The 26549-nt window shown below is 52.1% G+C and overlaps 6 protein-coding genes across 14 annotated transcripts; 2 read left to right on the top strand and 4 right to left on the bottom strand.

Moving 5' to 3' along the window:
• Positions 1–1087: 1087 nt before the first annotated feature.
• On the bottom strand, positions 1088–3386 carry sdhaf1 (succinate dehydrogenase complex assembly factor 1). 2 transcript variants are annotated; one of them, XM_085910846.1, is made up of 2 exons: positions 2744–3386; positions 1088–2112 (listed from the first exon to the last, which is right to left on the bottom strand). In XM_085910846.1, exon 2 carries the CDS (start codon positions 1992–1994, stop codon positions 1746–1748), a length of 249 nt encoding a protein of 82 aa, XP_085766972.1. In that variant the 5' UTR covers positions 1995–2112; positions 2744–3386; the 3' UTR covers positions 1088–1745. The 2 variants fall into 2 exon arrangements, with proteins under 2 accessions (XP_085766972.1, XP_085766973.1); XM_085910847.1 differs by having other exon boundaries at positions 2754–3384.
• Positions 2742–5462, top strand: nudt18 (nudix (nucleoside diphosphate linked moiety X)-type motif 18). 3 transcript variants are annotated; one of them, XM_085910839.1, is made up of 7 exons: positions 2742–2869; positions 3854–4069; positions 4151–4261; positions 4358–4460; positions 4536–4659; positions 4789–4910; positions 4973–5462. In XM_085910839.1, exons 2-7 carry the CDS (start codon positions 3905–3907, stop codon positions 5356–5358), a joined length of 1011 nt encoding a protein of 336 aa, XP_085766965.1. In that variant the 5' UTR covers positions 2742–2869; positions 3854–3904; the 3' UTR covers positions 5359–5462. The 3 variants fall into 3 exon arrangements, with proteins under 3 accessions (XP_085766965.1, XP_085766966.1, XP_085766964.1); XM_085910840.1 differs by lacking the exon at positions 2742–2869 and adding an exon at positions 2883–3067; XM_085910838.1 differs by lacking the exon at positions 2742–2869 and adding an exon at positions 2883–3159.
• A 756-nt stretch (positions 5463–6218) lies between these two features.
• hspb8 (heat shock protein family B (small) member 8) lies at positions 6219–9353 on the bottom strand. The gene is made up of 3 exons (XM_085910845.1): positions 8859–9353; positions 7763–7826; positions 6219–6795 (listed from the first exon to the last, which is right to left on the bottom strand). The coding sequence occupies exons 1-3, from the start codon at positions 9238–9240 to the stop codon at positions 6627–6629; spliced, it is 615 nt and encodes a 204-aa protein (XP_085766971.1). The 5' UTR covers positions 9241–9353; the 3' UTR covers positions 6219–6626.
• A 993-nt stretch (positions 9354–10346) lies between these two features.
• On the bottom strand, positions 10347–14561 carry suds3 (SDS3 homolog, SIN3A corepressor complex component). 3 transcript variants are annotated; one of them, XM_085910841.1, is made up of 13 exons: positions 14376–14561; positions 13858–14001; positions 12423–12492; positions 12240–12295; positions 12066–12137; positions 11698–11717; positions 11474–11630; positions 11320–11415; positions 11183–11244; positions 11075–11096; positions 10810–10915; positions 10663–10747; positions 10347–10577 (listed from the first exon to the last, which is right to left on the bottom strand). In XM_085910841.1, exons 2-13 carry the CDS (start codon positions 13973–13975, stop codon positions 10479–10481), a joined length of 963 nt encoding a protein of 320 aa, XP_085766967.1. In that variant the 5' UTR covers positions 13976–14001; positions 14376–14561; the 3' UTR covers positions 10347–10478. The 3 variants fall into 3 exon arrangements, with proteins under 3 accessions (XP_085766967.1, XP_085766969.1, XP_085766968.1); XM_085910843.1 differs by lacking the exons at positions 13858–14001; positions 14376–14561 and adding an exon at positions 13283–13817; XM_085910842.1 differs by lacking the exons at positions 11075–11096; positions 14376–14561 and having other exon boundaries at positions 11161–11244; positions 13858–14107.
• LOC147058731 (solute carrier family 71 member 2-like) lies at positions 12425–19145 on the top strand. Of its 3 annotated transcripts, none has more exons than XM_085910834.1 (12): positions 12425–12623; positions 15717–15809; positions 15909–15971; positions 16058–16185; positions 17166–17280; positions 17354–17572; positions 17654–17767; positions 17853–17924; positions 18006–18118; positions 18190–18287; positions 18350–18492; positions 18673–19145. In XM_085910834.1, exons 1-12 carry the CDS (start codon positions 12621–12623, stop codon positions 18901–18903), a joined length of 1392 nt encoding a protein of 463 aa, XP_085766960.1. In that variant the 5' UTR covers positions 12425–12620; the 3' UTR covers positions 18904–19145. The 3 variants fall into 3 exon arrangements, with proteins under 3 accessions (XP_085766960.1, XP_085766961.1, XP_085766959.1); XM_085910833.1 differs by lacking the exon at positions 12425–12623 and adding an exon at positions 13958–14905; XM_085910835.1 differs by lacking the exons at positions 12425–12623; positions 17354–17572 and adding an exon at positions 13956–14905.
• Positions 19146–19371: 226 nt separating this feature from the next.
• On the bottom strand, positions 19372–23919 carry LOC147058730 (septin-5). 2 transcript variants are annotated; one of them, XM_085910836.1, is made up of 11 exons: positions 23844–23919; positions 22108–22198; positions 21950–22036; positions 21710–21833; positions 21482–21616; positions 21214–21331; positions 21017–21118; positions 20634–20730; positions 20419–20554; positions 20241–20343; positions 19372–20138 (listed from the first exon to the last, which is right to left on the bottom strand). In XM_085910836.1, the coding sequence occupies exons 1-11, from the start codon at positions 23916–23918 to the stop codon at positions 20079–20081; spliced, it is 1128 nt and encodes a 375-aa protein (XP_085766962.1). In that variant the 5' UTR covers position 23919; the 3' UTR covers positions 19372–20078. The 2 variants fall into 2 exon arrangements, with proteins under 2 accessions (XP_085766962.1, XP_085766963.1); XM_085910837.1 differs by lacking the exon at positions 23844–23919 and adding an exon at positions 23495–23626.
• Positions 23920–26549: the final 2630 nt, after the last annotated feature.

Below are 26549 nucleotides of genomic sequence, written 5' to 3'. Positions count from 1 at the left end.
CGTCGAGCGGCATATGAGGGAGACTTCGCCGTCCTGTCCCGTCCCGGGGCGGGGCTGCGCATTTATTCACAACGCCCCACAGCTGACGTCGCAAAACACTCCTGGCTTGTGACGTCCATGCAGTGTTGAAGGCCATGTTGCATTTGTAAGATCTTTGCGTCTTTATCATCATGTGCCTATGGTCTGCAGAATCAAAAGCTTGATTTCAAAAAGGACGGAGGTACCACAGTGGGCATGAAACAAACAAAAAAGATGTCTTTTACGTAGCCTATTTGCAAAAAGTGCATGCATGGAATGACTTTTCTTTTGACACTAGCGTGGTGGAATTTTGAGAAGCTGTCAAAGTGAATGCTTCGTTTGCGCAATCCTACTGGACACGAGGCGCATCACCGGCCATCTTGTGTGGGTTTGGCACTTTTTCCCCGTGCGTCCAGTCCCTGCGTGGATTTCCTCCCACGTTCCAAACACACGCGTGATCGGCGGCCAAATGAGCGCTCCTAATCACACGCACGGTAGGCGGAATGAGCGCTCCTAATCACACGCACGGTAGGCGGAATGAGCGCTCCTAATCACACGCACGGTAGGCGGAATGAGCGCTCCTAATCACACGCACGGTAGGCGGAATGAGCGCTCCTAATCACACCACGGTAGGCGGAATGAGCGCTCCTAATCACACGCACGGTAGGCGGAATGAGCGCTCCTAATCACACGCACGGTAGGCGGAATGAGCGCTCCTAATCACACGCACGGTAGGCGGAATGAGCGCTCCTAATCACACGCACGGTAGGCGGAATGAGCGCTCCTAATCACACGCACGGTAGGCGGAATGAGCGCTCCTAATCACACGCACGGTAGGCGGAATGAGCGCTCCTAATCACACGCACGGTAGGCGGAATGAGCGCTCCTAATCACACGCACGGTAGGCGGAATGAGCGCTCCTAATCACACGCACGGTAGGCGGAATGAGCGCTCCGAATTGTTTTGGGGCTACCCGCGACCCTAAGCGCTTCGGGACAATGGATGGATTTGATGACGTTCATGGCAATATGAAAATGGTTACAAAGCAAAATACAGTCCTTTTTTTCAAAATTGATACAAAGAGCAATTCAAAATGCACCCAAATGGCGTCCTGACGATGAATGATCAAATTGACCAGATTCTAAAATGGCCCTGTCCCAAATCCGTAAACTATGAAATGAGTGGACACACCAATCGTCTTTTATGATTTTTGGGGGGGTCAATCATAATGCGCGGTGGTCAATTGAACAAGAAGTCATTGAAATATGTCGAAGAAGTCAATGATGAAAATGCACGGTAAATCTGAAGACAATAACCACATGGTCAATTGGACCAAATAATAATGCACGCTAAATCATCATATCACATGTTCAGTCAAGAAGAAGAAGTCAACAGAATAAGAACGCGTGGTCAATGGAACAAAAAGACAAACGCATGGTCAATCGGTCGTTCAACAATTCCAAATAGAATCAACACAGCTCCTCTTCAGTATTCCACGTTTTAATGTGAGCATTTTCAATGTAAAATTGGTCCCATTACAACATGACGGTCAACTTGGTGTGGGAAAAGCGCTTAGCACGCAGCTGAACGAGCAGGATGTCGGCGTGTCGTATTCTCATTTGCTCCCGTGGTGTCGCGCGTATACAAGTTGCGTGTCCGTGGAGACTGATTGAAGGCAGACCGTGGCGTCAAAGGTGCTCGCTCTGGCGTAGCCCACCGGTGGGGTGTCAGCTGCGCTCTTTGCTTTTGGCAAAAGTTCCCAGCTGTTTGGTGTTGACGTCCTTAAGCTGCTCCAGCTGCCGCTGAGCTCGCCGGAACAAATACTCGATATGCATCACGTCGCTCTTCTCGATGCCGGCCTTCTCGCGGAACTCGTCTCGGATGCGGGGAAGGAAGCCCGGCTTGTCCCGCCCGGCCCGCAGGAACTGTCGGTACAGGGCCAAGACCTGCGTTTGCAGCTTGCTGTGCCGCGCCATCTGCGATGCCCACGCCAGAAGCTACGCGGGGCCAACCGGGCGTGAGGGCAAACGTCTCAAATGTCCAGCGAAGTTTCCACCCAGAACGCGACCACCCAGGTGAGCTCGGGCTGGCGGGCTGACAGGAAGTACACAACAGTTTCGGATGCTAGAAAGCGGTGAGGATGCTCACTGGGTAACCACGGTAACCGACCGAGTCTGCCGAGTCTGGACCAGATTTAAGTCAGTCGTTTGAATCGTGACTCGGTGCTTCGTCTTTCTTTTCAATGACATGGGGACACATCGTGAAAAGCAATAGGCGCCAAACTAATGGCGTGATGACGAATCAGCGGATGTCAGCTTGACATGACTTCGTTTCGGATGCTCACTGGGAAACCATGGTAACCGAATCTGCCAAGTCCACGGCCAGTCTGGACGAGATTTAAGTCAATCGTTTGAATCATAACTCGGTGCTTCGTCTTTCTTTTCAATGACATGGGGACACATCCTGAAAAGCAATAGGCGCCAAACTAATGGCGTGATGACGAATCAGCGGATGTCAGCTTGACATTATTCGTGTGTTTGTACATGATATAGTTCGAGAAGAACATACAGTACAAATGAGCGACGAATTAAGAGTGTCGGGAAGGAGAAGGCGTCAAGACACACACGCACACGCGCACACGTAAATGCAATCACAAAAAGCCTCAAGAAAACGAATTGACTCGTTGAAAGAAACAAAACAGACGTCAGGCACACCAACGACTTACTTTAACTCACCGCTTGATTGTCAGTCAGCAGTTTAGTTGGCGTTCAAAGGACAGTCGGCCTTCTCGTCATTAGCTCACTGGTTAGCCTAGCCTAGCCAAGTTGGCATGTTGAGAATGAGAGCACACGTACGTACTTCTGATTCCTAATTTCAAAATAAAATGCCACTAGCTTCGAATTCGCTGAACAAAGACGGGGGGAAACAACGTGATATCAAATTTCCATTGCTTCCGCTCCTACACACACACACACACACACACACACACACACATTTGTCTTGGATTGTCGAACATGAGCATATAAAAGTTGTTTTGTAAAACTTCAAGGTGAGTGAAAGGCAATGTACGTCCGGTAGCGTGATGACGTCTCCAATGTCAAAAACACCGCATATTTGACGTCAAGCGGAAAGGAAAATCAGGTCCGTGGAAGTCTTTCTCCTCTTTACTGAAATGTTGCGTTCGCTAAATGCCGGCGGCCGAGCATCTCATCGGATAGTAATGATTGACTTTTCAGTTCGCTGACCCTTTGCGGCTGGGCGGGCGCGCACTTCAGCTAGTAAGAGGATTTAAAAGAAGCCAAGGCCACTGACGAGTACATCTTGTAGCTTTGTGTCGACGTGCCGTGAAGGCTCCGACGTGAGGACGGACACCGATCATCTCGTCGGATAGCAATGATTGACTATTCAGTTCGCTGACCCTTTGCGACGAGCGGGCGGGCGGGCGGGCGAGCGAGCGGGCTGGGTGGACTGGACAACAATCGCCGTACGAGTTCATCAAAATGTGGAACATTTGACCGATACATTTGAAAACAATCTTCCGTCACTTTTGAAAAATGGCAGAATCATGTGTTGTTTTCAAAAGGGTGAATTAAATTGGAGGCATTGTGAAGGAAAACACTTGTCAAAGGAAATCATTGTTTGCATACACATGAATAACATTGAACTTATTCTGATATTTACAGTCTTTTTTTTTTTTTATCACAACAAACTAAAAATGATGGGACTTTTTACTTTGCGTTCTGCGGCTTTGCAAATGACCACATACTGGTCAGGGAAGGTTTCATTCAAAACAAATACCTTGCCGACGTGGCCCAACTCCGCTGCTCTCCGTCAGAGGCGCGAGGCAGCGGCCGAGGCGACGGGAGGCCCGTGAGGCGGGCGTCACATGGAGGCCATGGCGGCGGAGCAGGTGGAGGAGCAGGTGGAGCGTCTGCTGGGCGGCCTCGGCTGCGAGGTGGCCCCGTGCGACCTCGGCCTGGAGCAGAGCAAGCCGGCCTCGCTCGGGAACAACGTCACCTACGTCGTGTGCGCCGTCATCTTCAACGACACGGTGGCTGACGCACGCCGGCAAAAAGGCCAACCGGCCAACGGCCAGGCTCGCCGTCGTTACCCGCATTTTTGTGTGCGACAGGAGGAGATTCTGATGGTCCAGGAGGCCAAGCAGGACTGTTACAAGAAGTGGTACCTGCCGGCGGGGAGGGTGGAGGTCGGCGAGAGTCTGCAAGAGGCGCTGCGGAGAGAGGCGAGTGCAAACGTCGCCACCGCCAGCCAGCCAGCCAGCCAGCCAGCCAGCCAGCCAGCCAGCCAGCCAGGCGCCGACAATCAGCTCCCTGTGCAGGTGAAGGAGGAGGCGGGCTTTGAGTGCCGGCCAAACACCTTGCTGCTGATCCAGGAGCAGGGACCTCAGTGGATCCGCTTTATCTTCCTGGCCGAGATCACGGGTGAGCCGCCGAGTCGCGGCGCCCGAGTCGCGCCGCCAACGCTCGCCTCGCCTTTTCCCCCGTCTGCCTTTCCAGGTGGGAGCATCAAGACTTTGCTGTCGGCGGATCGGGACTCTCTCCAGGCCACCTGGTGGGACCGACGAGCCCCTCTCCCGCTGAGGGGCCGGGACATCCTGCGACTCATCGACTTGGGGCTCAAGTGAGAAGACCCGCTTGCGTTTACGAGCCAAGCGCTCTCGGACTCGCTTCCGAGTCGTCGTGCTTTTGGACTCGTTTGGCCTCGGACCCTTCGCTGCCTTTTGACATCATTTTCGGCATCCGTATTCAGGTACCGCCGTGACGCCTGGCATCCCGTCACTCTGCCTCTGGACACCGGCTGCCGCCACGTGGTCCAGAGGCTGGTGCTGATCTTCAGCGCCGACTCCAACGTCTGGCTCCTGCTGATCAAAGGTAGACCCCCCTCCCCCGCCCTTTTTGCTGCCATTGAGGCCGGTCAATGCCGTGTCCCTCAGGCCCCCGGCCCCACCTCCCCACGGCGGCGGCTTTGAAGACTCACGCCGTCAGGTGGGCGGCCGACACGGTGGCGCGGGACGCCGTGCCGTCGGCGTACTACGAGCATAATGTCAACACGCTAGGTGTGTTGAGCCTGCAGCATGACGGCCGGCAACACGGAAAGACGGACGGCGTGTGCTTCAACACGCTGGTGGCCCTGCAGCCCGACGGCGTGGCACGCCGGGAAGACGGCACCGGGATCCCGCCGGCGCCGCCTGCCCGGGGGCCGCCGCCCGTGGAGAACCCGCGCTACGTCTGGCACCGGGTCCTGTCGCCCGGGCTCAGGGACAAATTGCTGGAGAAGAGCGCCACGGCCGCCATTCTGCCCATGCAAAGCCTTTACTGATGACCACCGCCAGTCGCCACGTGAAGGCCGCCGTCCGGCGCCAAAGCGGACGTCCCTCCCGCCGTTGCTGCCGGCCGGCCTAATAAATATCCACTTGACGTGTCTGCGTGTTTCAAGCACAATTCCTTCCAATCAATACAGCAACTTTGCATGTTCACAGACAAAAATGTGAAGAGGGAAAAAGTGTGTTGTGTATCTTTCACAATGACTAAACCTTGTCTCGAACAACGAGCTTGCGCTCTAACTTTTTTTTTTTTTCCCACGTCGCCATTAACCGGAAGTCTGTGTTCCTCGTTCCGTATCGCTGACTTAAACTGGTACTGAAAACAATAGAACCTCTGCTGGTCACATCGTGTATTACAGTTTACCACAACAAAACCACTTTCGACGTATCTCACCGGGGCCATAAAAGCGAGACCACAAATTCTCTTCTTTTGGTTTGTGTTTGTTTTTCCACACCTACACGCGGCAAGCGTGACGGACGACTTCTTGAGGGCACTTTGGCTTGAAAACCGAGAAAGCTTTCCTCAAACACCTTGCCTTGTTTGTCCCATCGAGCACGTCTACTTAGGTTCCGTTTGCGCCGCATAGAAAGGGAGCGCAAAACAAAAAGGCTGATTAAGAAATGAACTCAACTGCGCTGTGGGGATGGATGTCGACACGCGCCTGTCTTGTGTGCAGGCACCATGAGTTCGATTCTCATAGATGACGGTGTGCATGTGTGTGACTTGGAAAAAACAAAACAAAAAATTCACCTACGCTGCAGGCGTGCTGACTTCCTGCACGATTCTGGGCGTGGCTTCTTCACGCTCTATTTTCCTTTTCAGTACGAGCGATAGTGATGGCAGATACCTCGAGTATACTTTTAATACATCCACTTTTATTGAAAATAATAATAATGTGAACAGAGAGCATCCATGACGACTGCTTGGGTGGAGCGCCGGTCAAACGACACCCAAAGTATACAAAGTTCTCTTGTTGGTTGAAAAGCTGCTCCTGATCTGCGCGTCAAGAGCTACGTCACGGTATTGCGCAACCACGTGTGACTTCATCTGTTGCGTGTTATCACACTATTGCGCAATCACGTGTGACTTCATCCGTTGCGTGATGTCATGCACGGTATTGCGCACCACGGAGACCTCACACGTTTTTCATCGCATGCAAACAACATTAAAACAACAACAACAACAACAACAAACCTTTGCTATATACGCTAAAATCGGCTGGAGGTGAAGAAGAGCGGTCGCGCGGGCTGCGTCAATTTGGCGTTAGTGCACCGACGCCTCCTGGAGCTTAAGGGCCGAGTCTGCGTCCTCCTCAGGCGGCGCGTTATCGCTGAAGAGGGAGTAGGGCGGCGTCTGGCGCGCTTCGATGATGAGCACGCCCTCGGGCGACAGCGAGGCGAACACCGTCAGGGGGTCCACGTCCGTCGGGATCCTGTCGGATCGGTGTGGGGGGGGGGGGGTGGCGCACGCACACGCACGCACACACACACACACACACACACACACACACACACGCACGCACGCACGCGCACACACACGCGCACACACACACGCACACACACACACACACACACACACACACACACACACACAAACACACAAAACGCGCTTGAGCATAGCGCGGAAACATCGCAAAATGTTGTTGTCCTTCTCAATTGGACTTTGTTTCTCATCATCTCCAAACTTGAGCACCCGGCAGCTCTTTTATTGTATGGCGACAAAGTTGTCCGCATTCCCAAAACGGGCTTGAAAAGGTTAGAGCGGGAGATCCGCGCAAAAGCTTTTGCCAAATAAGGCCATCACGGCCGAGACGTTTCTCCACGAGTCAACAGTGAGGAGAGGACGGAGAAAGGGGCGCCAGACGCTCTGCTGGGAACGTCACCTCACTCGCCTATTTATAGTCGCGAGTTGGGGGCCATCCAAGCGACAGCTGAGGCTGGATGGATCTTCCCCGAGATGGGGTTGACCGCCAAGCCGAACAGAACACAAGGAAAATGGCACCCCGTGTGTTTGGCACAACCTCCATGCGCAACAATTTGTTTGAGGTCTTTGCTCTTTTTCTTTTCATTTTCTCCACGCGCCTGGAGTTGAAAGGCAAATGGCACAATGAGCCCTTTCTCACTTGGCAAGGCGAACGTGCCAACGCGGGTTCCGGCGTTGGCCGTGATGCGACGTGCACATCAGGCGAGCCACTGGGGGACAAAAGTCAACACTTGCACGGTTCAAAGTCGTTTGTTGACGCGGGCAATTTTGGCAGCCCGTCCACGCAGGCCCGATTGACACATAGTTGGGGGGTTTTTGTTTTGTTTGGTTTGTTTTTTGTCTTATGCGTGCGTGCGTGCGCGCGCTACTCAGCTGCATGAGTTTGGCGCCATGCACACACACAAAACGCGACTCACTGGATCTTCTTGGTGAAATTCTTGGTGACGATGCCGCCTTCCTCCTGCTTCTCTTCATGTTTTCCTGCAGGGACAAAGACAAGCGCAGTGCTCAGAGAACACAGAAGAGTGCAGGTGCACATTTCAGGATGCTGATGGGGGTCCGTATTTTGGTGCTGCTCCAATCGATCAGGATCAATCGGGCTTTCCGTTGGCCGGCCGCCATGCACTCCCCCCCCCCAAGCGACAGCTGCTGACTGACCCAGCCGACCGCTCGCCCAATCATGGAAGGGGGCGGGGCATAGATATGACGCGGCCCCTGGAATTGGCCAAAGCGTTCAACTTTGCCCATTTCTAACCGCCGTGCGCCTGAACTCCATGAACGCAACGCAAACAACTCGTAACTTCCGGAACATTCTGTCCGGCGCTTTGATGGCAATGGGCTGTTTGTCCGACTCGGCTCGGCTCGGCTCGAAGCTAAATCCGGCTCACCGCCGGGGGAGCGACAGCAACGCTCGAGGAATGCGCAACAGGTGTCAGAGTTCCAGCCGAAGAGAACCTTGGACATGGACATGCATTCACCGCCACCGAGAAGTCATTCGGCGAGCTGACATGCTCCCTGTCACCGGTTGCGAAATTGCAGTCGTGCAAAACAATCCCACTTTGCAATGGGTCATCTATTTTGCCTCACGTGGTGCCAGCCCGCTGCCGGCAGGCAGGCCCGTGGAACCAAACTCACACAAAATATTCATTCAATGAAATGGCAAGTCCAACAAATTAGCGAAAGTGATAATATGTTGTGAGAATTAAAAGAAAAACTATATATATATATATATATGATTATCTGGAAACTCAAATGACAACATTGATTATGTAGAAAATATAGCAAGAATAAATGGGAAATTTCCCGAAAATGACTTCTTTCGTCGTTCGAAAAACTTCGAAAAAAGTCCACATAATAAGGCAGGATTTTTTCTTCTTCACGAGTTAAACATGGTTTCCGATGAGAGCGAATGTAAAAAAAAAAGAAAGACAAAAAGAAGATACTTGTAGACGCATGATGACGCGTGGCCAAACTCCAACAAAAACCAACAACTAGAGACTGTTGCTTGCTCACCTGACACTTCGACGAATCCCTCCCTGGTTTTGATGTTGAGCTCGTGCGCCTTGAAGCTGTGCACGTTTACGCACACTTTCCACGGGTCCCCCGCGGCGGCGGCGGCGGCGGCGGCGGCGGACGAGGGTTCGAAGAGCGGCGACGGGCCAGTCTGGGGCCGGCGGCGCTCGGGGAAGGCCGCCCGCAAGCCGCCACCGCCGCCCAGGCGGGAACCCAGCCGGCCCGGCCTGGCCCAGTCTGGCCAGTCCATGGACAGGTCGTCCGGGAAGGGCGGCATGCCGAAGTCGTCCTCCCCCAGGAAGCGCGAGGTCATCGCGTCTCCGAAAGGGTCGCGCGGAAACCTCTGGCGCCCGCCCACGGCGTAAAAGTCTCCCTCCGACATGTCCGATGCAAGTCAACAGAAGCTCGGCGTCTTGTCGAGCGGTTGCGGGCGCATCGCCGTCCACGTCCGGAGAAGCCGACAAAAAAGGAGGAGCCAATGGCCGGCCCCGCTGGCTGGCTGCGCCATTTTTATAGCGGCTCCGCCCGGCTCCGCCCGGCTCCGCTCCGCTCCACCCCAACCCTAGCACCAGGCGTTCTCCAAAGCCCTCGAACCTCCCTGAGAACGCCTTCGCCGTCAACTTGGCTCACTTCGACGCCGTTCTCAGATCAGCCATGCGGGCAACAAGCTGGTTTGCAACCCTTTTTCCAGCGTTGGCCCTTTGGCGCAAATGAGTCACGCCGGCCAGAATAGAAGACCAGGTCAAGACGATCAAGTCATCGCACGCTTTGCCGTTTCCACCTCCACAAGGAGCTTTGCTCATCTTTATCGATGGCGGGTGACGCACGCCCATTTCACGCCAGCCAGCGGACAAGAAAATCAGGGCCACCATCAAACACTTGTAGAAAACAATCACAACTTTGTCAATAAACCCCCCTAATCAATTTTCTTTGCAAAACTCGACATTTAGTTGGGTGAAATGAAAAAGAAGCACCTGGCATACCACAACATTTCTTTTGGTGGATTTTTAAAAAATGGTGCCCAATACAAAGGACCCCCGATTGCCCGCAGCTCGGCACCAATAGCGCCACCATTCCGCCAGTACAGTATTTTTGAATACCAGATGTTTAAGGTGCCTTGTTACAGTTCATGTGAAATCAAGTCTTTGTATTTTAGCATCATTTTTGTTTTCTGGTTTTTCTCTTTGCTACTACTACATTTTCTAGCAATATTTTTTTTTTTTTATGTTTTCTCGTAACATCTTTCGGGGTTCGAATGTATTTTTGATCAACTCAGGCCGTTGTTTTGTTTAGACAATTATTCCCCTTTTTACACCATCAAAACGAATTCTAAAAAAAAAAAATGACATGAAAATATAGTTCTCAATTGATGCTCTCCAAAGGTGTAAAACCACTTTACATTTTTGGATTTGAAAAAAATAAATCTACTAAAAAAGCTTGACGCCATTGCAATTGAATGGAAAAATCCCAGAACGACCCTCAGCCTCCAATGAGGAAAGCGCTGCTTGGCTTGAGCTCGTTTATTTGTCAAAAGGGAATAAAAATCAGAGCGGACACAATCAACGTTTGTTTGGGCAAATGTACAATTGACACATAGGAGGGGGGGGGGGGGGGCTCTTTTCATGCTGCCGACCGCCGCCGGATGACGAAGGCTCCCCTCTGCAACTGTCCGAGGTAGATCCTCATCTTTGTGCTGTCGCTGGTCTTCCTCACCCAAATCTACACTCCACCACAAAAAGACACATGAGCCTAATTTTTCTTGGAAAAGAAAAAAAAAAAAAAAAAAAAGGAAGGGAGCACCCACCTCATTGGTGGCCACCGAGCTTATGACACAACTGATCTTGGTGTTGTCTTTAGATTCCAGGTAGATGGCCTGGCTCTTGTGGTACCTGGGGAAAACAAACGCAAAGACTGTTGAGCCTGCGGGGGAAGTTGCGGGCAGCCGACTCACCATCTTTTGTCGTAGTACAGTTTGCCGTCCTCGATGCGAGCCTCGAAGCGCTGCGCCGGGTACTCGGCGGGCACCGGGGGCATGCGCTCCGGAGATGACGGCGACACTGCGTGGCAGAGAGAGCGACAGGTGCAATTCTCGCTCGCTCGCGGAGATTTACGCTTTCTACTGGGACTCAAATGCTTTCAAGTGAAAAATGCCCAACGCTGCCCAAAAAAAACAAACAAAAAAGCTGACGCGGGTCCCGCTGCGAGTCGGCCCGTACCTGCTCGCTTCGGCGACTTGAGCTGCAAGACAAAAACAACGGCGGCGAGACGTTGAGCTATGAAGGCCAAAGGCCAAAAGGCTTACGTCGCTGGGGGATGATGACCACCTTATTCAACGTTCGGAGATCTTCCATGATCTGGTCGTCTGTGAGCAAATAATTGAGCTGCGGTGGCGACAGTTAAGGTGAGCTAAATAGCTAACAGTAGCGGCGCAAGTCGGCCGCACGAGGCGGGCAAAGGATATCGGGCGCCGGCTTGCGTCTCTTGTCCGGAATGGGCACGGGGTCATTGGGTCTTCTCCTCAGCTTGCGCGTCATGATGGGCTTGACCTCCATGGAGTCTGAATGAGGAGAAGAAGATGAAATGCTGCAAAGACCAGGTGGAAATCTTCACCTCACCGCCAGTCAGCTCCATGGTTAACTTCTCGTTCTCAATCATCTTCTTTTTCTCCTCCAACTCGGCGACGAGGTTCTCCTTCAGCTCCACCTTCTTGTCGTCAAACTCCTTCACGGCCGCCTCCTTCTCTTTGATGTAGTTTCGCTCCACCTGGTCCGTCTGAAGGCCATGCGGTTGAGTCACCACGAGGTACAAAGGGCCTTGACCTATGAGCGGGCAAACTCACCTCCAGCTGCAGAAAGAGATCTGCAAAGCACAAAACAGCAACGTCGTTGTCATGACCCCCCCCAAAAAATCTCGCAATATCTCAGCTCGGTGTTGTTCAAAGTCCAGAGGATTTGCAAGAAATGTGAAGTCGACGCACGTGATTTTCCCTCAAAGGCCGCATGAAATGACGTCAGGGGCCGGATTTGGCTCCCGGGCCGTGAGTTTGACACCTGCGCTTCATTGCGGCTGGCATTTTAAGGCGGTCGAATTTGGAAAATATACAACTGGATACGAGAGTAATTTTGGTGGCGGATGGCCAAGGGACACTGAAAACAAAAAGAAGAACGAGCGAGGAGGAGGCCCCCCTCGGAACGGCTCGGGCCTCACCTGCGTTGCGCAGCCTCTCTTTGTATTGCTGATCTAACTTCTTCATTCTCTTCTGATACTCCTGCAAAGTGCCTGCAAAAATTTTTTAAAAAATAGCATAGTTTTTTTTTAGCGGTGGTTTTGTCTGCTTCGTTTAAGTCATCAACATTCAAAAGAGGATGAACAAACTAGCACCTTCTTGCAATTGCTGCAGTTGTCTTTTCAGAGAAGCCAGCTTGTCCTGGTACATTCTGTAGAGGACAGACGGACACGCGCGCGCACACACACACACACACACACACGCACACGCACAGCAGGTGAGGACCTCCAACCCGTCAAACGCATACACCTTGCAAGGAGCTCCGGCCTAAGACGTACTGCTCTTTGATTTCCACATAGTCATCTTCGTCGTGCTTGGCGAGGTCCGTTTCGCTGGCGTCTTCTGTGTCTGCGTCGGACGTCGACAAGAGGAGGGAGGAGAAGAGGGGGGAATCTTGTGAAGGCGGCTCGCAGCGAACTAATTGCTCGGAATTGAGCGCAAAAACCAGACGGTTGTCCCGATGCTAAGCCTCGACAATGGTTGGAAATTTGCGTTAGCTCCGATGCTATTTTGACACGTGCTACAAATGCCACTTAACTGTGCTGTCTGTCCTTCGTATGTGTTTTAACAAGTCACAGCCGGCAATCTTTGCTTCTTCTTTTTTCTTTTCTGCACGCTTGAGCGCCAAATTCAAATTCATTCGACACCCCTTGTGCACGACCAATCGTTACTTTCATGTCCGCAGACAAGAAGGCTTGAAAGCAAAACGGGAGTCCAGTCACGGAGCGAGGGGGTTTGCGGCTCGATTCGGCCGTCATTTCAAATGGCAAGTGACAAGGAAGCTCCCTGTTTTTTGCCGCAAGGAGAGGCAGGCCGGTCGGCTGGCCAGTCGGTCGCTCGCTCGGTCGGTCGGTCGCTGGGTCGGCTGGCTTTTTCTTGTTCGCCTGTCTGTCTGTCTGTCTGTCTGTCTGTCTACGAAAGCCAACTGGTATCAGTCAAGTTGGACAATTTTGCACTCGCTTTGCACGCCATTTAAATGACGCCTGAAGATGACACGAGCTCGTAGTGCTAGCTCGAGTTAGCTCGGTCGGTCAGCTGTTTTAAGGACGGCTGTGGCATAGCATTTCAACACGAAAGCGGCTCGACCGGCCACCCAAAGCAAAAGTGTCTGTGTGTGCACGAAGTTCTGAGGGCGAACCTGGCTTGGCGCTCATCGTCCTTGACGTCGTCCCGTTTCTTTAGTTTGCCTTTCACCGCAATGTCCTCGCGTCTCTTTGGAATCGATGAGTGTTGTGGTGTGTGCGCGTGTGTATATCTGTGTGTGGCCGGGGGGGGGGGGGGGGGTGTCTACTCTACTAGCCGGTCGTGGCGCTAACCACTAACGCCTACTTTAGTTTAACTTGACGGATCATTGAGCAATTGGTCTTATACGCCATCAATAAACAGAATTAAAACAAGACACGCGGACGCAAGGTTAGCTATCCACTTTGGCCTAATGACCAAGATTAGAACTGAAACGCATAGCCGACTGTTAGCATAAGCCAGCTAATGGCGCTACACCTCGACAGGAATCCCGCCGTCCAATACACCCGAACGCACACCGTCATCGGCACTGTTTAAACCATGAATCGGAGTAGAGGGGCAAGAGTTGAGCAGCAAATGGGGCAAACGTGTGATCCCAGCGAGCAAGACAGAGAAGGGGGGGGGGGGGGGGCTCCGTTGTCGTTGCGGTTTGTTTTCCTCCGAGTACGTCAGTCCGTTTTCCTTTTGTACCTTCTTCGGAGTCTCTCCCTCGAAAGCTGCGCTCGTCGTCGTCGTCAACGCTGTCGAGCTCCTCTTCGTCGTTGTAGTAATCCACCGCGGTCGAGAGCAAAGCGGCGGTAGAAGCCATGGGAAATGGCTCCTTTGACCCCCTAGCTGCGTGTCAGAATGTAAACAAAAGAACACCTTGAAAAACAAACTCGCGTTTTAGGTGCTGATGACTTGTGTGCGACGCCGTTCAGCGCCTCCGAAGCGGAGAGGACCCTCAAGCGACAAGCGGTTCACTTAAAAGCCTGTTTGAAAATGGAGCACTTTTGTGGCAGACGTGGAAAATGTGATATTGCTTTCAATAGAAATTCGTTATTTTGTCTTGAGTAAGACATATTCGTTGGTATGATCGCATTCAAAAGACATGCTTTCACGTTCGCGACTAAACATTCAAACAGGCGTATCTTTAGACACCCTCAAAACATGTTGATTTCGCTCGCGTTATCATTTATTACAAAACGATAACAGAACAAAATAGAGACCATTTAAAAATAGGGATTCTATTTTCTTCCTAGACGATGGTTATTTCGGTGTGGCCGGCCTGACGATCTGGGAACAGTTTGGAAAGTGCGTTCGTTTTGTTGCTTCTGATGACGCGACGGCTAATGTGTGATAGGCTGGCGGGAGGGAAGGAGGGAGAACGTCGTGTCAACGTCGTCTTGTGTTGTTAAGTCTCACTCGGAAAGTTGATCGTAATTCTTCCTGGGGTGCTCTGCGTTAAGCCTCAACGCGTGATTAGCTCAAGCCGAGTCTCGCGGGGCAACTGGCACCGCACTTCCGGCAAGGCAAGGCAAGGCACGGCACGGCACGACACGGCACGCACGCTCCATTCAGTCGGTAGGGGCAGCGATTGGTTGATGGAACGGACGGCACGCCAAAACTCTGACGAGCTGACAGGCTGGAAGAGACGCGGACACCCCGAGGCGGCGATGCTTCAACATGTGAGATGATCGCGGGAAAGGTCGCTGCCGACGAATCGGACCATATCGACGTCATGCTGGTCCGGAGCTCGGTAAACCCTTTAGCTCAATATCGGCGGCTAACCTCGGGCGGACGGACGGGCGCCAGCAACAATGGCGGCTAAGCAAGCAGACTACAGAAAAAGATGTCAAATTGAGGGTTTTCGCTCTCGTGTGCTAACTTTGCGTCAAATGGCGAGATACGAGCATCTTTCACACATTTGGGACGCCAACAATGTAAACAAACCAACTTCCTGTCTTTTCCGCTGACGTCATTGCAAAGTTTTTTTTTTTTTTTTTTGCAAAGTTGAGCAAGGTGAAGCTAACCGCATAAGTCATTGTCGTGACGAAAGCTGTCCTATTGCCTATTTCTGCATTTGGGGCTGGTTGGCACATATTCGGCAAAACTCCAGTTTAGTGAACTAACCCCCCCCCCCCCCCCCCCCCTGTTTTTGGACCCAATCATGTGTTTATTCACGTTTTTAAAGGAGGTTTAAAAAACAAAACAAAATTGTGATTCGGCGTCAAGTATTCAGGTTGTTGCTATGTGCGGTCAGGGCTGCTGGTACACTGTTTTACTTCCAAATATTCCTGAAAACACAGCAAGTATCGATGCCGATCTGTCGTGTGGTTGTTTTAAACGATTCTCTTTGTGTTGGAAGCGCATTGAACTGATTGCCCATCGACGTTTAGTAGCAAAAACAAAAATGGTCCCACCCAACAATGTGCCAGAGCTTCTCTCGCAGCTACTACAAGGCACGAAAGGGAAACCAGGAGAGATGATGGGAAGTGATCAATGGAAAGTGCTTCACAACAATGGGGAGGGAGGAAGTGAAAGGATTTGTCTTGTTTTTTGGTTGGCAGCACGGGCGAGGGCGAGCCAAGGTGACGCACGCCGTCATTGTCATCTTCTTGGAGTTCTTTGCCTGGGGACTGCTGACCACGCCCATGCTGACTGTGAGACACTCGTGACAGCGTGGAGGCTAGGCTAGGCTAGGCTAGGCTATGGTGGTAACTCGATGCTGCTGCTGCTGCTGCTGGCACTTATGCTTTCAGGTTCTTCATGAAACCTTCCCGCAGCACACGTTCCTCATGAACGGACTGGTGCAAGGTGTCAAAGTGAGCGCTCGTCCAATCTGCTAACATTAACTCGTGCGTGCGTGCGTGCGTGCGTGCGTTCACGCAAGTATTTGTGCCTATCTCAGGGCTTTCTGTCATTCCTGTCGGCTCCCGTGATTGGCGCCCTGTCCGACGTCTGGGGCAGGAAGCGTTTCCTCCTGATGACGGTGTTCTTCACGTGCGCGCCCATCCCCTTCATGAGGATCAGCCCCCGGTGAGTTTGCCGGGTCGGCGAGCCCAGTCTGCCCAGGGTCACGTGACCCTCACGCGGTCATCATGTGAGAGCCTGATCCCCGGGCCGCGGTGGCGGGCGCCAGTAAAACAAAAAGCAAGCGGGTGCTTGGAATTTGCAACGTCGTGCTTAGTGGAGTCTCCCATCGTTTGATTGCCCCAAAATATTTGAACCCCCCTCGCTCCTGAATGGAACGTGCTAGCATGCAACTGGAGGAGCTACAATGAGAGAAACGAGAAGAGCCCATCCACAGTGGTGCAGCACAAAGTCAGTCGTGTGCGGAAGCAGGAGAGAAGGGCCTGCCGAGTCTCTTGCCGAATCATGGGATCGGGTTCAACAGTGGACTGACCAGCTGGCCCAACGCCAGCCTGGCTGCCCGGCTGCTCTGCTGCTCGGCTGGACCAAAAATTAGCATTAGCATTGCATCATTCACATCCATAACGTTCAGATTTTCCCCTTCAAAGCATAATAAGATCACGTGACCATGCTAGCAATTGCATACATGACAAAATCAAACCTCTCGACACCGAGCATTGGCAGAAGTTAGCATTTTGGCTAACAAGTGATTAGCAGAAGTTAGCATTTTGGCTAACAAGTGATTTCAAACTTACCAGTTTGGTGGATTTTGGAAAAGCAAACGCAGCCAAGAGGTCTCCAGCAAAGGGAACGGGCTTCTTGCCAAAGAGCAGTTCAAACACTGGCCGGTTGCCATTTGAGACCGGACCGGACCGGACCAGACTAGACTAGACTAGACGAAACCGCGGCTCCTCTTTGTCTGCGCTCGTTCGCACACAACTAAAGAGCCAAGGCGGCTTGTATATGACGGGCCCTTGGGTGATTGGAATTCGGTGCCTTCAGGTACTGCTGGAAGTGTGGGGGGAAAAAAAATTGGGGGATTGGAACCCCAGTTCCAAATAAGCCGTCCACGTCGGCGTGACAAATGCGTCCTTGCGCGTCCCCAGGTGGTACTTTGCCTTGATCGCCGTGTCGGGAGTCTTTGCCGTGACCTTCTCCGTCATCTTCGCCTACGTGGCCGACATCACCGACGAGGGTCAGAGGAGCACGGCGTACGGCCTGGTAAGGCATCCTCCGCCTGGGCCCGGACCCGCCCTCACACGTGTGCCCGCCCGACCGACCGACCGGCTCGCAGGTGTCGGCCACGTTCGCCGCCAGCCTGGTGACGAGCCCCGCCATCGGGGCCTACCTCTCGGCGCGCTACGGCGACAGCCTGGTGGTCCTGATCGCCACGGTGATCTCGGTGGCCGACATCGCCTTTGTCTTCTTGGCGGTGCCCGAGTCGCTGCCCGACAAGATGCGGCCGGCCACCTGGGGCTTCCCGCTCTCCTGGGAGCAGGCGGACCCGTTTGCTGTGAGTCGGCCATGGCGGCGGCGGCGTTGTTCTCTCTCCTTGCGGGACCTTGACGGGGAGCTGCCGTTGTCCTTTGTCTAGTCGCTGCGGCGCGTGGGCAAAGACTCCACCGTCATGCTCATCTGCGTGGCCGTCTTCCTGTCGTACCTGCCGGAGGCTGGCCAGTACTCCAGCTTCTTCCTCTACCTCAGACAGGTCCAAAGACGCACGCACGCACGCACTACTCCACAAAGAAATCCAGGACGACGCGCACGCCTCATGAGTAAACGCACCTTTGCAGGTCATCGACTTTTCCCCCGCCGCCATCGCCGCCTTCATCGCCATGGTGGGCATCTTGTCCATCATTGCGCAGGTGTGTCCCCGTTCACATTGTTGGAACCGGCAGTTGAAAGGCAACCACAAATGTGTGTGCGTGTGTGTGTGTGTGTTGAAGACGCTTCTCCTGGGCGTGCTGATGCGTACGTTGGGCAACAAGAAGACGGTCTTGCTGGGTCTGACCTTCCAGCTCCTGCAACTGGCCTGGTACGCATTTGGTTCAGAGCCCTGGTGAGTCATATGAGGGGGGGGAGGGTGTGTGCACTATGTTGCAGTGCCTGCCAGACCTTTTCATCTTCCAGGATGATGTGGGCGGCGGGGACGGTGGCCGCCATGTCCTCCATCACTTTCCCGGCCGTCTCGGCGTTGGTCTCGCACAGCGCCGCCCCGGACCGGCAAGGTCACTGTGGCGTGGGTTAGGGTGTATGTGTGGGTGCGTAACCTCCATGCGTGTATGCACAGGCGTGGTCCAGGGCATGATCACCGGCATCCGGGGTCTGTGCAACGGTTTGGGCCCCGCTCTGTACGGATTCATCTTCTTCCTCTTCAATGTGGAGCTCAGCGACGTGCAGACTGCAGAAGGACGGGACGTGCAACACATGAAGGTACGCATGCACGGACCAGACGTGCGGCACACACAAGCGCGCGCGCGCGCTCGCTCGCTCGCATACCTCCGGCCAATCAAGGAATCCGAAGGGGCCGTCAAGTCGGCAAATTAGTCGACTGGCAGATGATGTGGACACGGCAAGACAGGCTAAAATGCGATGATTTTGCTGCGTCTGCAGAAGTCCAGCGTTCCGGGCCCCCCCTTCCTGTTTGGCGCCTGCGCCGTGGTCCTGGCGCTGATTGCGGCCGCCTTCATCGAGGAGCGGGCGCCGGCCGCCGCCATCCGGACGTGCACGGACGGCAGGCCCGGCGGCCCAGCCGGCGTGCCCGCTCCGCCGGCCGGGCCCCCCTCCACGCCTCCCTGCCTCGCCGACGACATCGAGCCGCTCTTGCGGGATAGCGGCGTGTGATTGACAGGCCGCCCTCGGCCAGTCGGGAGCTGACCAAAATGTGCCAATTTTATTTCTCATTGATGTTATATATCTATTTTTTTTACACGTCTGAGAGATCTGAGCATCGTGATTACCGTTGGCAACTTTCTGTTTCTTCTAATGCCTTTAAATGAAAATATAAGGCTGGAACAAAACTGCAGAATGCACAACTGACATTTTTGTAATATAGTGAAAATAAGAATAAAAACCCAAACAAACAACCCGTTAATTACTTTACCACTGATCTAAATACAATAGGACTATTTTCTCTGTGCTAGGACCATGAATGAAATCAATAGCGGAGGTGGCCAATGTATGCGATTGGATCGAAAGCTAAATGCTTCCAGATATTAGGGATGCCGATGTACCAAAGGAAGAATGGCTGCTTGCTTGCGAGGAAATGATGGGGAAAAAAAATGCTCCCACGGGCGTTTGAAGAAGCGGACAACCACCGACACAATGGCAAGAAACCCCATTTATTATTTGTCAAGTTGGACAGAAGGAAGATAGACTTTTCCTTCTACGGGCGTTCATTCACACACTGCTCATCTTCATTGGGACACTTAGCCTCCCCCAAAAAACCTGGTGTCAACTTTCCAGTATTTGCTCCTCCACAAAAGCAAGAAAAAATGTCAGAACAGGTTTCGACGCAAGTGTCAGTTGTGAAGCAGCGGAGAGCGTCGAGCAGATTGTACGAGTAGCGAGCGGCAGCATGCTTACGCCAGCGAGCGAGAAGACCGTCACATCCTCGCCATTACCGGTACGAAAGGTGCGTTCACACCTCAACAATAAGTGCAATGACAACAAAGAAAAAAGGATCAGCTCTGGATCCTCAACCACATCAGATGAATTGGGATCAACGGAACGCAACTGTACAAAGACCAATAGGAGAGGATTCACTCGCACGCAGACGGAATAAAAAAAAGAGCATTCGGATGGAAATGCCACCCGCACGTCGTCATACCCCCAAAGCACTGGGTTTCTAAATGAGGTGCACTGATTTGAATGAGGCTTTTCATTCTCACGGTTTGGGTGACTCGGACTCAAGAAGCATCCAAACAGAGCGACTTTACAAAAGCACCTACACCGAAAGGCAACGTAGCGCTGTCGGCCGCCACTCCAGCGCAAAACCAAATGCGGCCTTATAGGTGTTGCTAGTCTTTGTCGTGCATCTGCTGTTGCATTTTGGTCAGCATCTCCTGCATCCTCTTCAGCTGAACAAGGACAGGAACAGGAAGCTTTGAGCAAATCAAGCCCACGCACATGATTTCATTCTGCCACGCTAGCAGCTAACAAAGGTTAGCTTGTCCTCTTACCTCCTCATCTTTCATTTTAATCAGCTTTTCTGTGTCCGCATCGGGGGTGGCTAGCGGCAGGATGGGGATGGGACTCTCCATACGGTTATCTTGTGTCAGTTTACTGGGAGAACAAGAAAGAGGTGAAGCGGGCGGGCACACACATCAACACAAGACATCTTTTAAGAGCGGACTTCACCTGGTCATCTCCTGTATGCACTGCGCTCTGTAGTTCTCGTAGTGGACGTCGCAGGTGACGTCTTTCAGGTCGTGCATGTGCGAGCGGATCAGCATGTTCCTCAGCTTCACAAAGTCGCAGTGCGATTGGTTTTCCACTGCACGGGAGCAAATGCGCGCTTACGTTCCTCAATTGGCCTTTGAAAAGTAGCGCCTTGACAATGATGACATCATCACCTTCCACGATTCCCCACGGGTACAGTCGCCCTCGCACTCGCTGGCCTCGAGCTTCCACCACCGTGTTACTGCCAATGACGGCGAATGGCGTGCACTCCTGCAATTAGCCATGGTGACAAAAGCATTTTTCTTTAGCCAGAGAACAGCCACATCCAGCCATCCAGCCAGCCGGCCATCCGGCCATCCATCCAGCCGGCCGGCCATCCGGCCATCCATCCGGCCATCCATCCGGCCATCCATCCATCCATCCATCCATCCATCCATCCATCCATCCATCCATCCATCCATCCATCCATCCATCCATCCAGACATCCAGCCAGCCGCTGCTGATGTTTTCCAAGCTGCACACGCAGACTGAAATGGAAAGGAAAGGAAAGTCTCACCTTCAGCTCTTTATCCAATTGCTTGAACTCCTCGTCCTCATCCGAGTCACATTCGGGGAACTGGTAAACTTTGATGGCAAACTTGTCAATTTCTTCTCGTATCTGCGCACACGCCAGCGAGCGACATTTCGATCACAATACGAGCGTACGTGTGCGTTTGTGGCTTTCGGAAGACAGAAAGGCTCGCCGGCGCTCACTCGGTCCTTCAACTTCTTGATCTCGCTGGGGGTGAGGCAGTCGGCTTTGGCGATGAGCGGGATGATGTTGACTTTTTCGTGCAGAGCTTTCATGAACTCCACGTCCACCGGGCGCAACCTTGCGTGCATACGTCAGTGTGTCAATAGGCGTTTGGCTGTGCGCGGCCGGCCACTTTACAAATACACAACTGCGCCAAAGCGCGTCAGAGTAGGAAGGCCTCGTTCGCCTCGACGGCCAACCTGTGGCGTGTATGTGGTATGTTATTACCCGTGACCAAAGGGAGGGATGAAGTAGAGGCAGCAGTGAACCCTGTTGTCCTGGATGTTCTTCCTATTGAGCCCGCTCTCGTCTCGGAAGTACTGCTCAAACTGCTGGTCGATGTAGTCTGTGATGGGCTTCCAGCTGCACGCGCAGGCAGGCAGGCAGGCAGGCAGGTCAGTCGGCACATTGAGTGGCAGCTTCTTCCGAGGAAGCCCCCCGCCGCAGCCAGCTCACCATTCGTCGTTGTTGACGGCGTCTCCGAAGCCCGGCGTGTCCACGATGGTGAGCTTCAGCTTGACTCCTTTCTCCTCAATGTCCACGGTGTGCTTGATGAGCTCCACTGTCTGATTGATGCGTTCTGGTCACCGTGACCACATGGACAAAAATAAAAGAGCAGAAAAAAACTCAGGAGATAAATAGCAGAGCAAACCCACGGGATGGCGACGCGACGCGTGGCGACGTGACGCGACTCACCCTCGGCGTTCAGCAGTTTCCTGTCCTTGTAGAGGTCAGTGAGGAACAAGCTGTTGACCAGAGTGGACTTGCCCATTCCAGATTCACCTGATCAGAAAAAAAAACAACAACACAGTTCTCATTTGACCTTTGAGAAGCGCCAGAGAAAGCAAACACACCTGCCACCATAAGAGTGAAATCAAAGCCTTTCTTCACCGACTTCCTGTGGACTTGGTTGGGAAGAGTGGCGAAGCCCACATACTGCTTCTCCTAGAAAACACACGTGTGCATGGACAGATAAATGGATGAATGGATAGATAGATAGATAGACAGACAGACAGACAGACAGACAGACAGACAGACAGACAGACAGGTACACGGGTATAGCCCAAACAAAGAAAGCAGTAGGGAGGACAAGAGAAGAGGACTTGTTTTGATGCATTTTAAGACCTTTGTTGGGGATCTGCACTCACAAACGGAAGGAGGAGCAAACATCTCACCCAAGCTAGATTTCTCAGCACTCTATTTAAACGTTCAAAGCGTGGAGCGGCTCGCGCTCTAAAGTAGAAAGCTGCCATTATCACTGGAAGTGCTTCTCCAAGTTTACAGTACGTTCATCAAATCTGGTGGCAAGCGGAGAACGAACCGACCCAACGACCGACCCAACGACCGACATACACTTTATCCATCTGGCCCGCCCTACCTCGTCATTGGGATCAAATGAAGCAAGAGCGACTTTGGGGAGGCCGTCGGCCTCGACTGGATGGAAAGAAGCAAAGGCTGCTCTCTCCTGCACTCTGCGGTAAAACATCACCGCATCACTTTTGGCGCCGAGATATAAATACACACTCAGATTGAGGTTGGCTGCATGACAGTCGAGGACGTTCACACGCACACAGACGCCACTTTGACCAGAACCCCCCAAAAAAACTCTCGACTGACTGTACAAACACACAGCTGGCGTTTTTAGAGAGAACACAAAACCTCCACTGATGAGGGAGGGAGGGAGGGAGGGAGGGATGGAGGGAAGGCGCTAACGCAAAATGGAAAGTCAATGAATCAACTCACAAAGCATAGCATAGCATAGCATAGCATAGCATGTGTGACAATATGTCACTTTGGAATCGACAAGAGGTGCAAGTCCAGCAGAGGTGCAAAAAGCCCCCACAAAGGATTGGTGGAATGGTGGTTAGCATAGCAGTTGACCCGGGTTCGATTGGCAGCCCTTGGTTTTTTCCCCATCTACAGTAACGGCTATGAATGAGTTGGGTCATGTTTTGCCCCTACTTAGCTTTGTTATGGCCACACCAGTGATAGAAACAAAGGAGCATGGTGTCAAGGAAGGAAGGAAGGAAGGAAGGAAGGAAGGAAGGAAGGAAGGAAGGAAGGAAGGAAGGAAGGAAGGAAGGAAGGAAGGAAGGGTGACACTTTGCCGGGCGGCCGGCCGGCTACACAACTGACAGTTGAGCCAACCAAAGTTGCTCCATTTGTGGCGTGGTCAAAGAAATAGTCCATTTTCACTTTATACGAACAAAGTGACTTTAAAATGTGCACAGAACAACTTGCCACGGGTTGATGCGTAAGTGAAGCCTTTTCACTTTTTGTTGCAAATCAGCGACTCAGTCGACACAAGTCCAAGTCATATGACTTGAGTCGTCTCGACTCCAACTCACGTGACTTGAGATTCCCCACTTGTGCCAAATCAACAAAATACTGCATAGTAACAATGAGCATTTTCTGAAAAGTAATCAGAAAAAGGTCCAAAAGTGGCACCGTACCTGTACTGTACTGTACGATACGATACACATTTCCGCTACCAGCGCTTAATGTACTTTTCTGATGCGTAACCTCAATCGGAGTCGTAATAGTTCTTTCCATACAAAAAGAAAAATCCTCCCAATAGATTCCATTTTACCTTCTGTCGAGCCGTTCTCACACGCGGGCACAGGAGTCGTTCCACTAGTTTCTCCTGTAGCATGATGGCATCCATGCTACAAGTGTCCACCCAGTCAAAGAAGAAGCCAACGGGATCGGGACACAACAAACGGACAGGCACAAAAATCAACGATCTGGTGAGGGGGCTTTTTTTTCCCCCTTGCCCGCCACCGCCGCCGCCGCCGCCACCGGCCGCGCCGTCTACCCTTGTTCAGACAGGTACGCAGGAATTCACATCGCGTCGAGCCGAGAAAAACGGACAGCCAGGCGAAGCGGGGCCAATTTGTGGGTGGGAGGAAACCAGGGAAAGTAAAGAAGGAAAAGAAGGAAGGCCTGAAAGAAATTCATTCATTTGACGTGTGCTCTCTCTCTCCCTCCCTCCCCTTCAGAAAGAGTCTCCGCTTTCCTGAGCTCCGGTGAGAGAGACGCACGCACGCACGCACGCACGCACGCACGCACGCACGCACGCACGCACGCACGCACGCACGCACGCACGCACGCACGCACGCACGCACAACCTGTCTGAGCAGGAAGCGCGACAAAGAGGCCCGAGTAGAAACAACACGTGAAGCCACTAAAAGTGCAAGTGTGGACGACGATGAAGCTATAGGGAAAGCCAACCCGCTCGTCTGTCCGCATGCTCGTTGGTGTTGCAATTTCATTTGAAATATCTCGCTGAGCTTTAGCAGCAGCCAGCCAGCCAGCCCAGCAGATCCCGTTCTCATTCGAACCAAACACATTCAATTGAGGCTAAAGCACTCTTCTCAATCTATGGATTTGCTTTTTGCAGGCGATTTCTTCCAGATGTGACGGTGTCCGTGGCACATATATCATGTGGGCAGCGTCTTTGAGACGAAATGAGCTTCCCACCATGCAAATAGCCCCTGAGTGAGTGAGTGAGTGAGTGAGTTGCACACGCCACATGTTGGACAAAAGTTGTCATTGTTTTTTCCGCCCATGCCAACCCTTTTAACCATCCCCTCCTATCATTTATCAATAATTAGGTTGCGCAGAAGAAATACACGACGTCCTGTTTCGATGACTTTTCAAAGTTTCTCAAAACTAAATAAGTGTGCTGCCATCTCGTGGTCGATAGTCGACTCTTCATACAGTTCGTTCATTGTGTTCTTTGTTGCTTGAATTATTTCTGGTTTAGGTGATGATGGAGGGAGTGTAACGTGTATGCTTGTGTATATTTCGTCTTCATTCAAAACAAAACAAAACAAAACAAAAAACGCAGATGCACAGCACAGCACAGCACAGCACTGCAGACAAAGCCTCAAGCGCCTTTGTCTCAGAGGCCAGCTGTCACACACTCTCTCTCACACACACACACACACACACACACACACACACACACACACACACACACACACACACACACACACACACACACACACACACACACACACACACACACACACACACACACACACACACACACACACACACACACACACACATCCTTATTTTATTTATTTACACATCCTTCATTGCATTTCAGAGGCCCACACAAGGAAATAATTTGAAGGATCTGTATGAATGATTGAAGTACGAAACAGAAATCGTTTCCCTTGTTTCTTTGTTTTGGGCTTGAGCTCAACGGGCAGCCATCAAAACGTTCCTCTCCTTCTTTCAAAGTGATGACATTGGAGGAAGCCGTGCTACGATAAAACCCAGCAGTTAGCGTTGAGTCAAAAGCACCCCATTGAAATGGAACTTCTTCCAAATGGGCCAAGTCCAAGGAGGGTGCACTTTCAAGAGACTGTTTTCATGAGATGCAGCCCAATGAGAGCTCAAAAAGATCTACACTGAAGACTCTGTGTGTCAACCCCCCCACCCCCATCCTTTTCCAGAACCTTGCAAAGAACAGGCCCCCCCCATGCACCAAACTAGCCTCAATGCTAATGCTAATCTGGCAGCATGTAATCACTGTCTTTGAGGCCCTTAAATTGGAAGAAATGGATAGTTTACATTTGGCCTGACGTTCCAGTTGAACTGTTAAAAACCTCCCAAGGTTGCTTCAATCTTCTGCAAACAACAGAAATAGCAGACTTTGCTTTTTAAGATCTCCGAGGGGGGAATTGGAGCTCTTGACAAAATACACCATCGATCCAAAATAACCACGAGTGCTTTGGACAAACAGCCAATGTTTGGATAAAGATTGTATAATAATGTTCTGGTGGGTTTTTTTTTTTTCAATTCAGTTCAGACATTTGAAAGCCCAAATCTTATCAAGCAGACCGAACGCGGTGGATTTTGCTTAAGCATACCACTGAAAATGTGGGTCAGCCTCCAGCTAACTCCTCCAAGGTTCTTTTTGGAACGAGGCGAGGCGAGGCGAGGCGAGGCAGCTGTATTTGGGCCAGCGCGACCAGGGATGATAGAAAAAGGGAGTGAAAGCACTCAAAATATCAGTGACATTAAATGACAAAGTGACTTGACTCGTTCTATTCTGTCACTGGCAAAAAAAAACAATCAGAGCTGCTTTTTGTTCACAGATGATCATTTGCCAGCAGTGTGAGCTTCTGAATGCTAGAATAGATGGAAGGCAGCGATCTAACACGGAACGGAGAGCTGAACTTGTCAAACTTGTATTGAAGACTTCCACTTCACGTTCAACTTGCACACACGCTCTTGAACAAGAGGGAGTCCACGTGCACATGGACGCACTGTTCAATCCAAG

The sequence above is a fragment of the Syngnathus leptorhynchus genome, chromosome 4, assembly GCF_054491065.1.
Source record: "Syngnathus leptorhynchus isolate UIUO chromosome 4, UIUO_Slep, whole genome shotgun sequence".
Lineage (NCBI taxonomy): Eukaryota > Metazoa > Chordata > Actinopteri > Syngnathiformes > Syngnathidae > Syngnathus > Syngnathus leptorhynchus.
The sequence above is the reverse complement of the archived record's forward strand: the minus strand, read 5'-3'. Positions and strand labels throughout refer to the sequence as shown.

Bases quoted from the DNA above. Each gene is read 5' to 3' on its own strand.
- sdhaf1 (XM_085910846.1), bottom strand. From the start codon at position 1,994: ATGGCGCGGCACAGCAAGCTGCAAACGCAGGTCTTGGCCCTGTACCGA.
- nudt18 (XM_085910839.1), top strand. From the start codon at position 3,905: ATGGAGGCCATGGCGGCGGAGCAGGTGGAGGAGCAGGTGGAGCGTCTG. The intron at 4,262-4,357 runs GCGAGTGCAAAC...CTCCCTGTGCAG, and splicing joins AAGAGGCGCTGCGGAGAGAG to GTGAAGGAGGAGGCGGGCTT. The intron at 4,461-4,535 runs GTGAGCCGCCGA...CTGCCTTTCCAG, and splicing joins CTTCCTGGCCGAGATCACGG to GTGGGAGCATCAAGACTTTG.
- hspb8 (XM_085910845.1), bottom strand. From the start codon at position 9,240: ATGTCGGAGGGAGACTTTTACGCCGTGGGCGGGCGCCAGAGGTTTCCG. The intron at 7,827-8,858 runs GTGAGCAAGCAA...TTGTCCCTGCAG, and splicing joins GGGATTCGTCGAAGTGTCAG to GAAAACATGAAGAGAAGCAG. The intron at 6,796-7,762 runs GTGAGTCGCGTT...CCGATCCGACAG, and splicing joins AATTTCACCAAGAAGATCCA to GATCCCGACGGACGTGGACC.
- suds3 (XM_085910841.1), bottom strand. From the start codon at position 13,975: ATGGCTTCTACCGCCGCTTTGCTCTCGACCGCGGTGGATTACTACAAC. The intron at 11,245-11,319 runs ATATCCTTTGCC...AACTGTCGCCAC, and splicing joins GAGACGCAAGCCGGCGCCCG to CGCAGCTCAATTATTTGCTC. The intron at 10,748-10,809 runs GTGAGTCGGCTG...TGTTTTCCCCAG, and splicing joins CTGTACTACGACAAAAGATG to GTACCACAAGAGCCAGGCCA.
- LOC147058731 (XM_085910833.1), top strand. From the start codon at position 14,840: ATGATCGCGGGAAAGGTCGCTGCCGACGAATCGGACCATATCGACGTC. The intron at 15,972-16,057 runs GTGAGCGCTCGT...TGCCTATCTCAG, and splicing joins GACTGGTGCAAGGTGTCAAA to GGCTTTCTGTCATTCCTGTC. The intron at 17,768-17,852 runs GTCCAAAGACGC...GCACCTTTGCAG, and splicing joins TCTTCCTCTACCTCAGACAG to GTCATCGACTTTTCCCCCGC.
- LOC147058730 (XM_085910836.1), bottom strand. From the start codon at position 23,918: ATGGATGCCATCATGCTACAGGAGAAACTAGTGGAACGACTCCTGTGC. The intron at 21,834-21,949 runs GTGAGTCGCGTC...CACGGTGACCAG, and splicing joins GAAACTGCTGAACGCCGAGG to AACGCATCAATCAGACAGTG. The intron at 21,332-21,481 runs GTAATAACATAC...TATGCACGCAAG, and splicing joins ATCCCTCCCTTTGGTCACGG to GTTGCGCCCGGTGGACGTGG.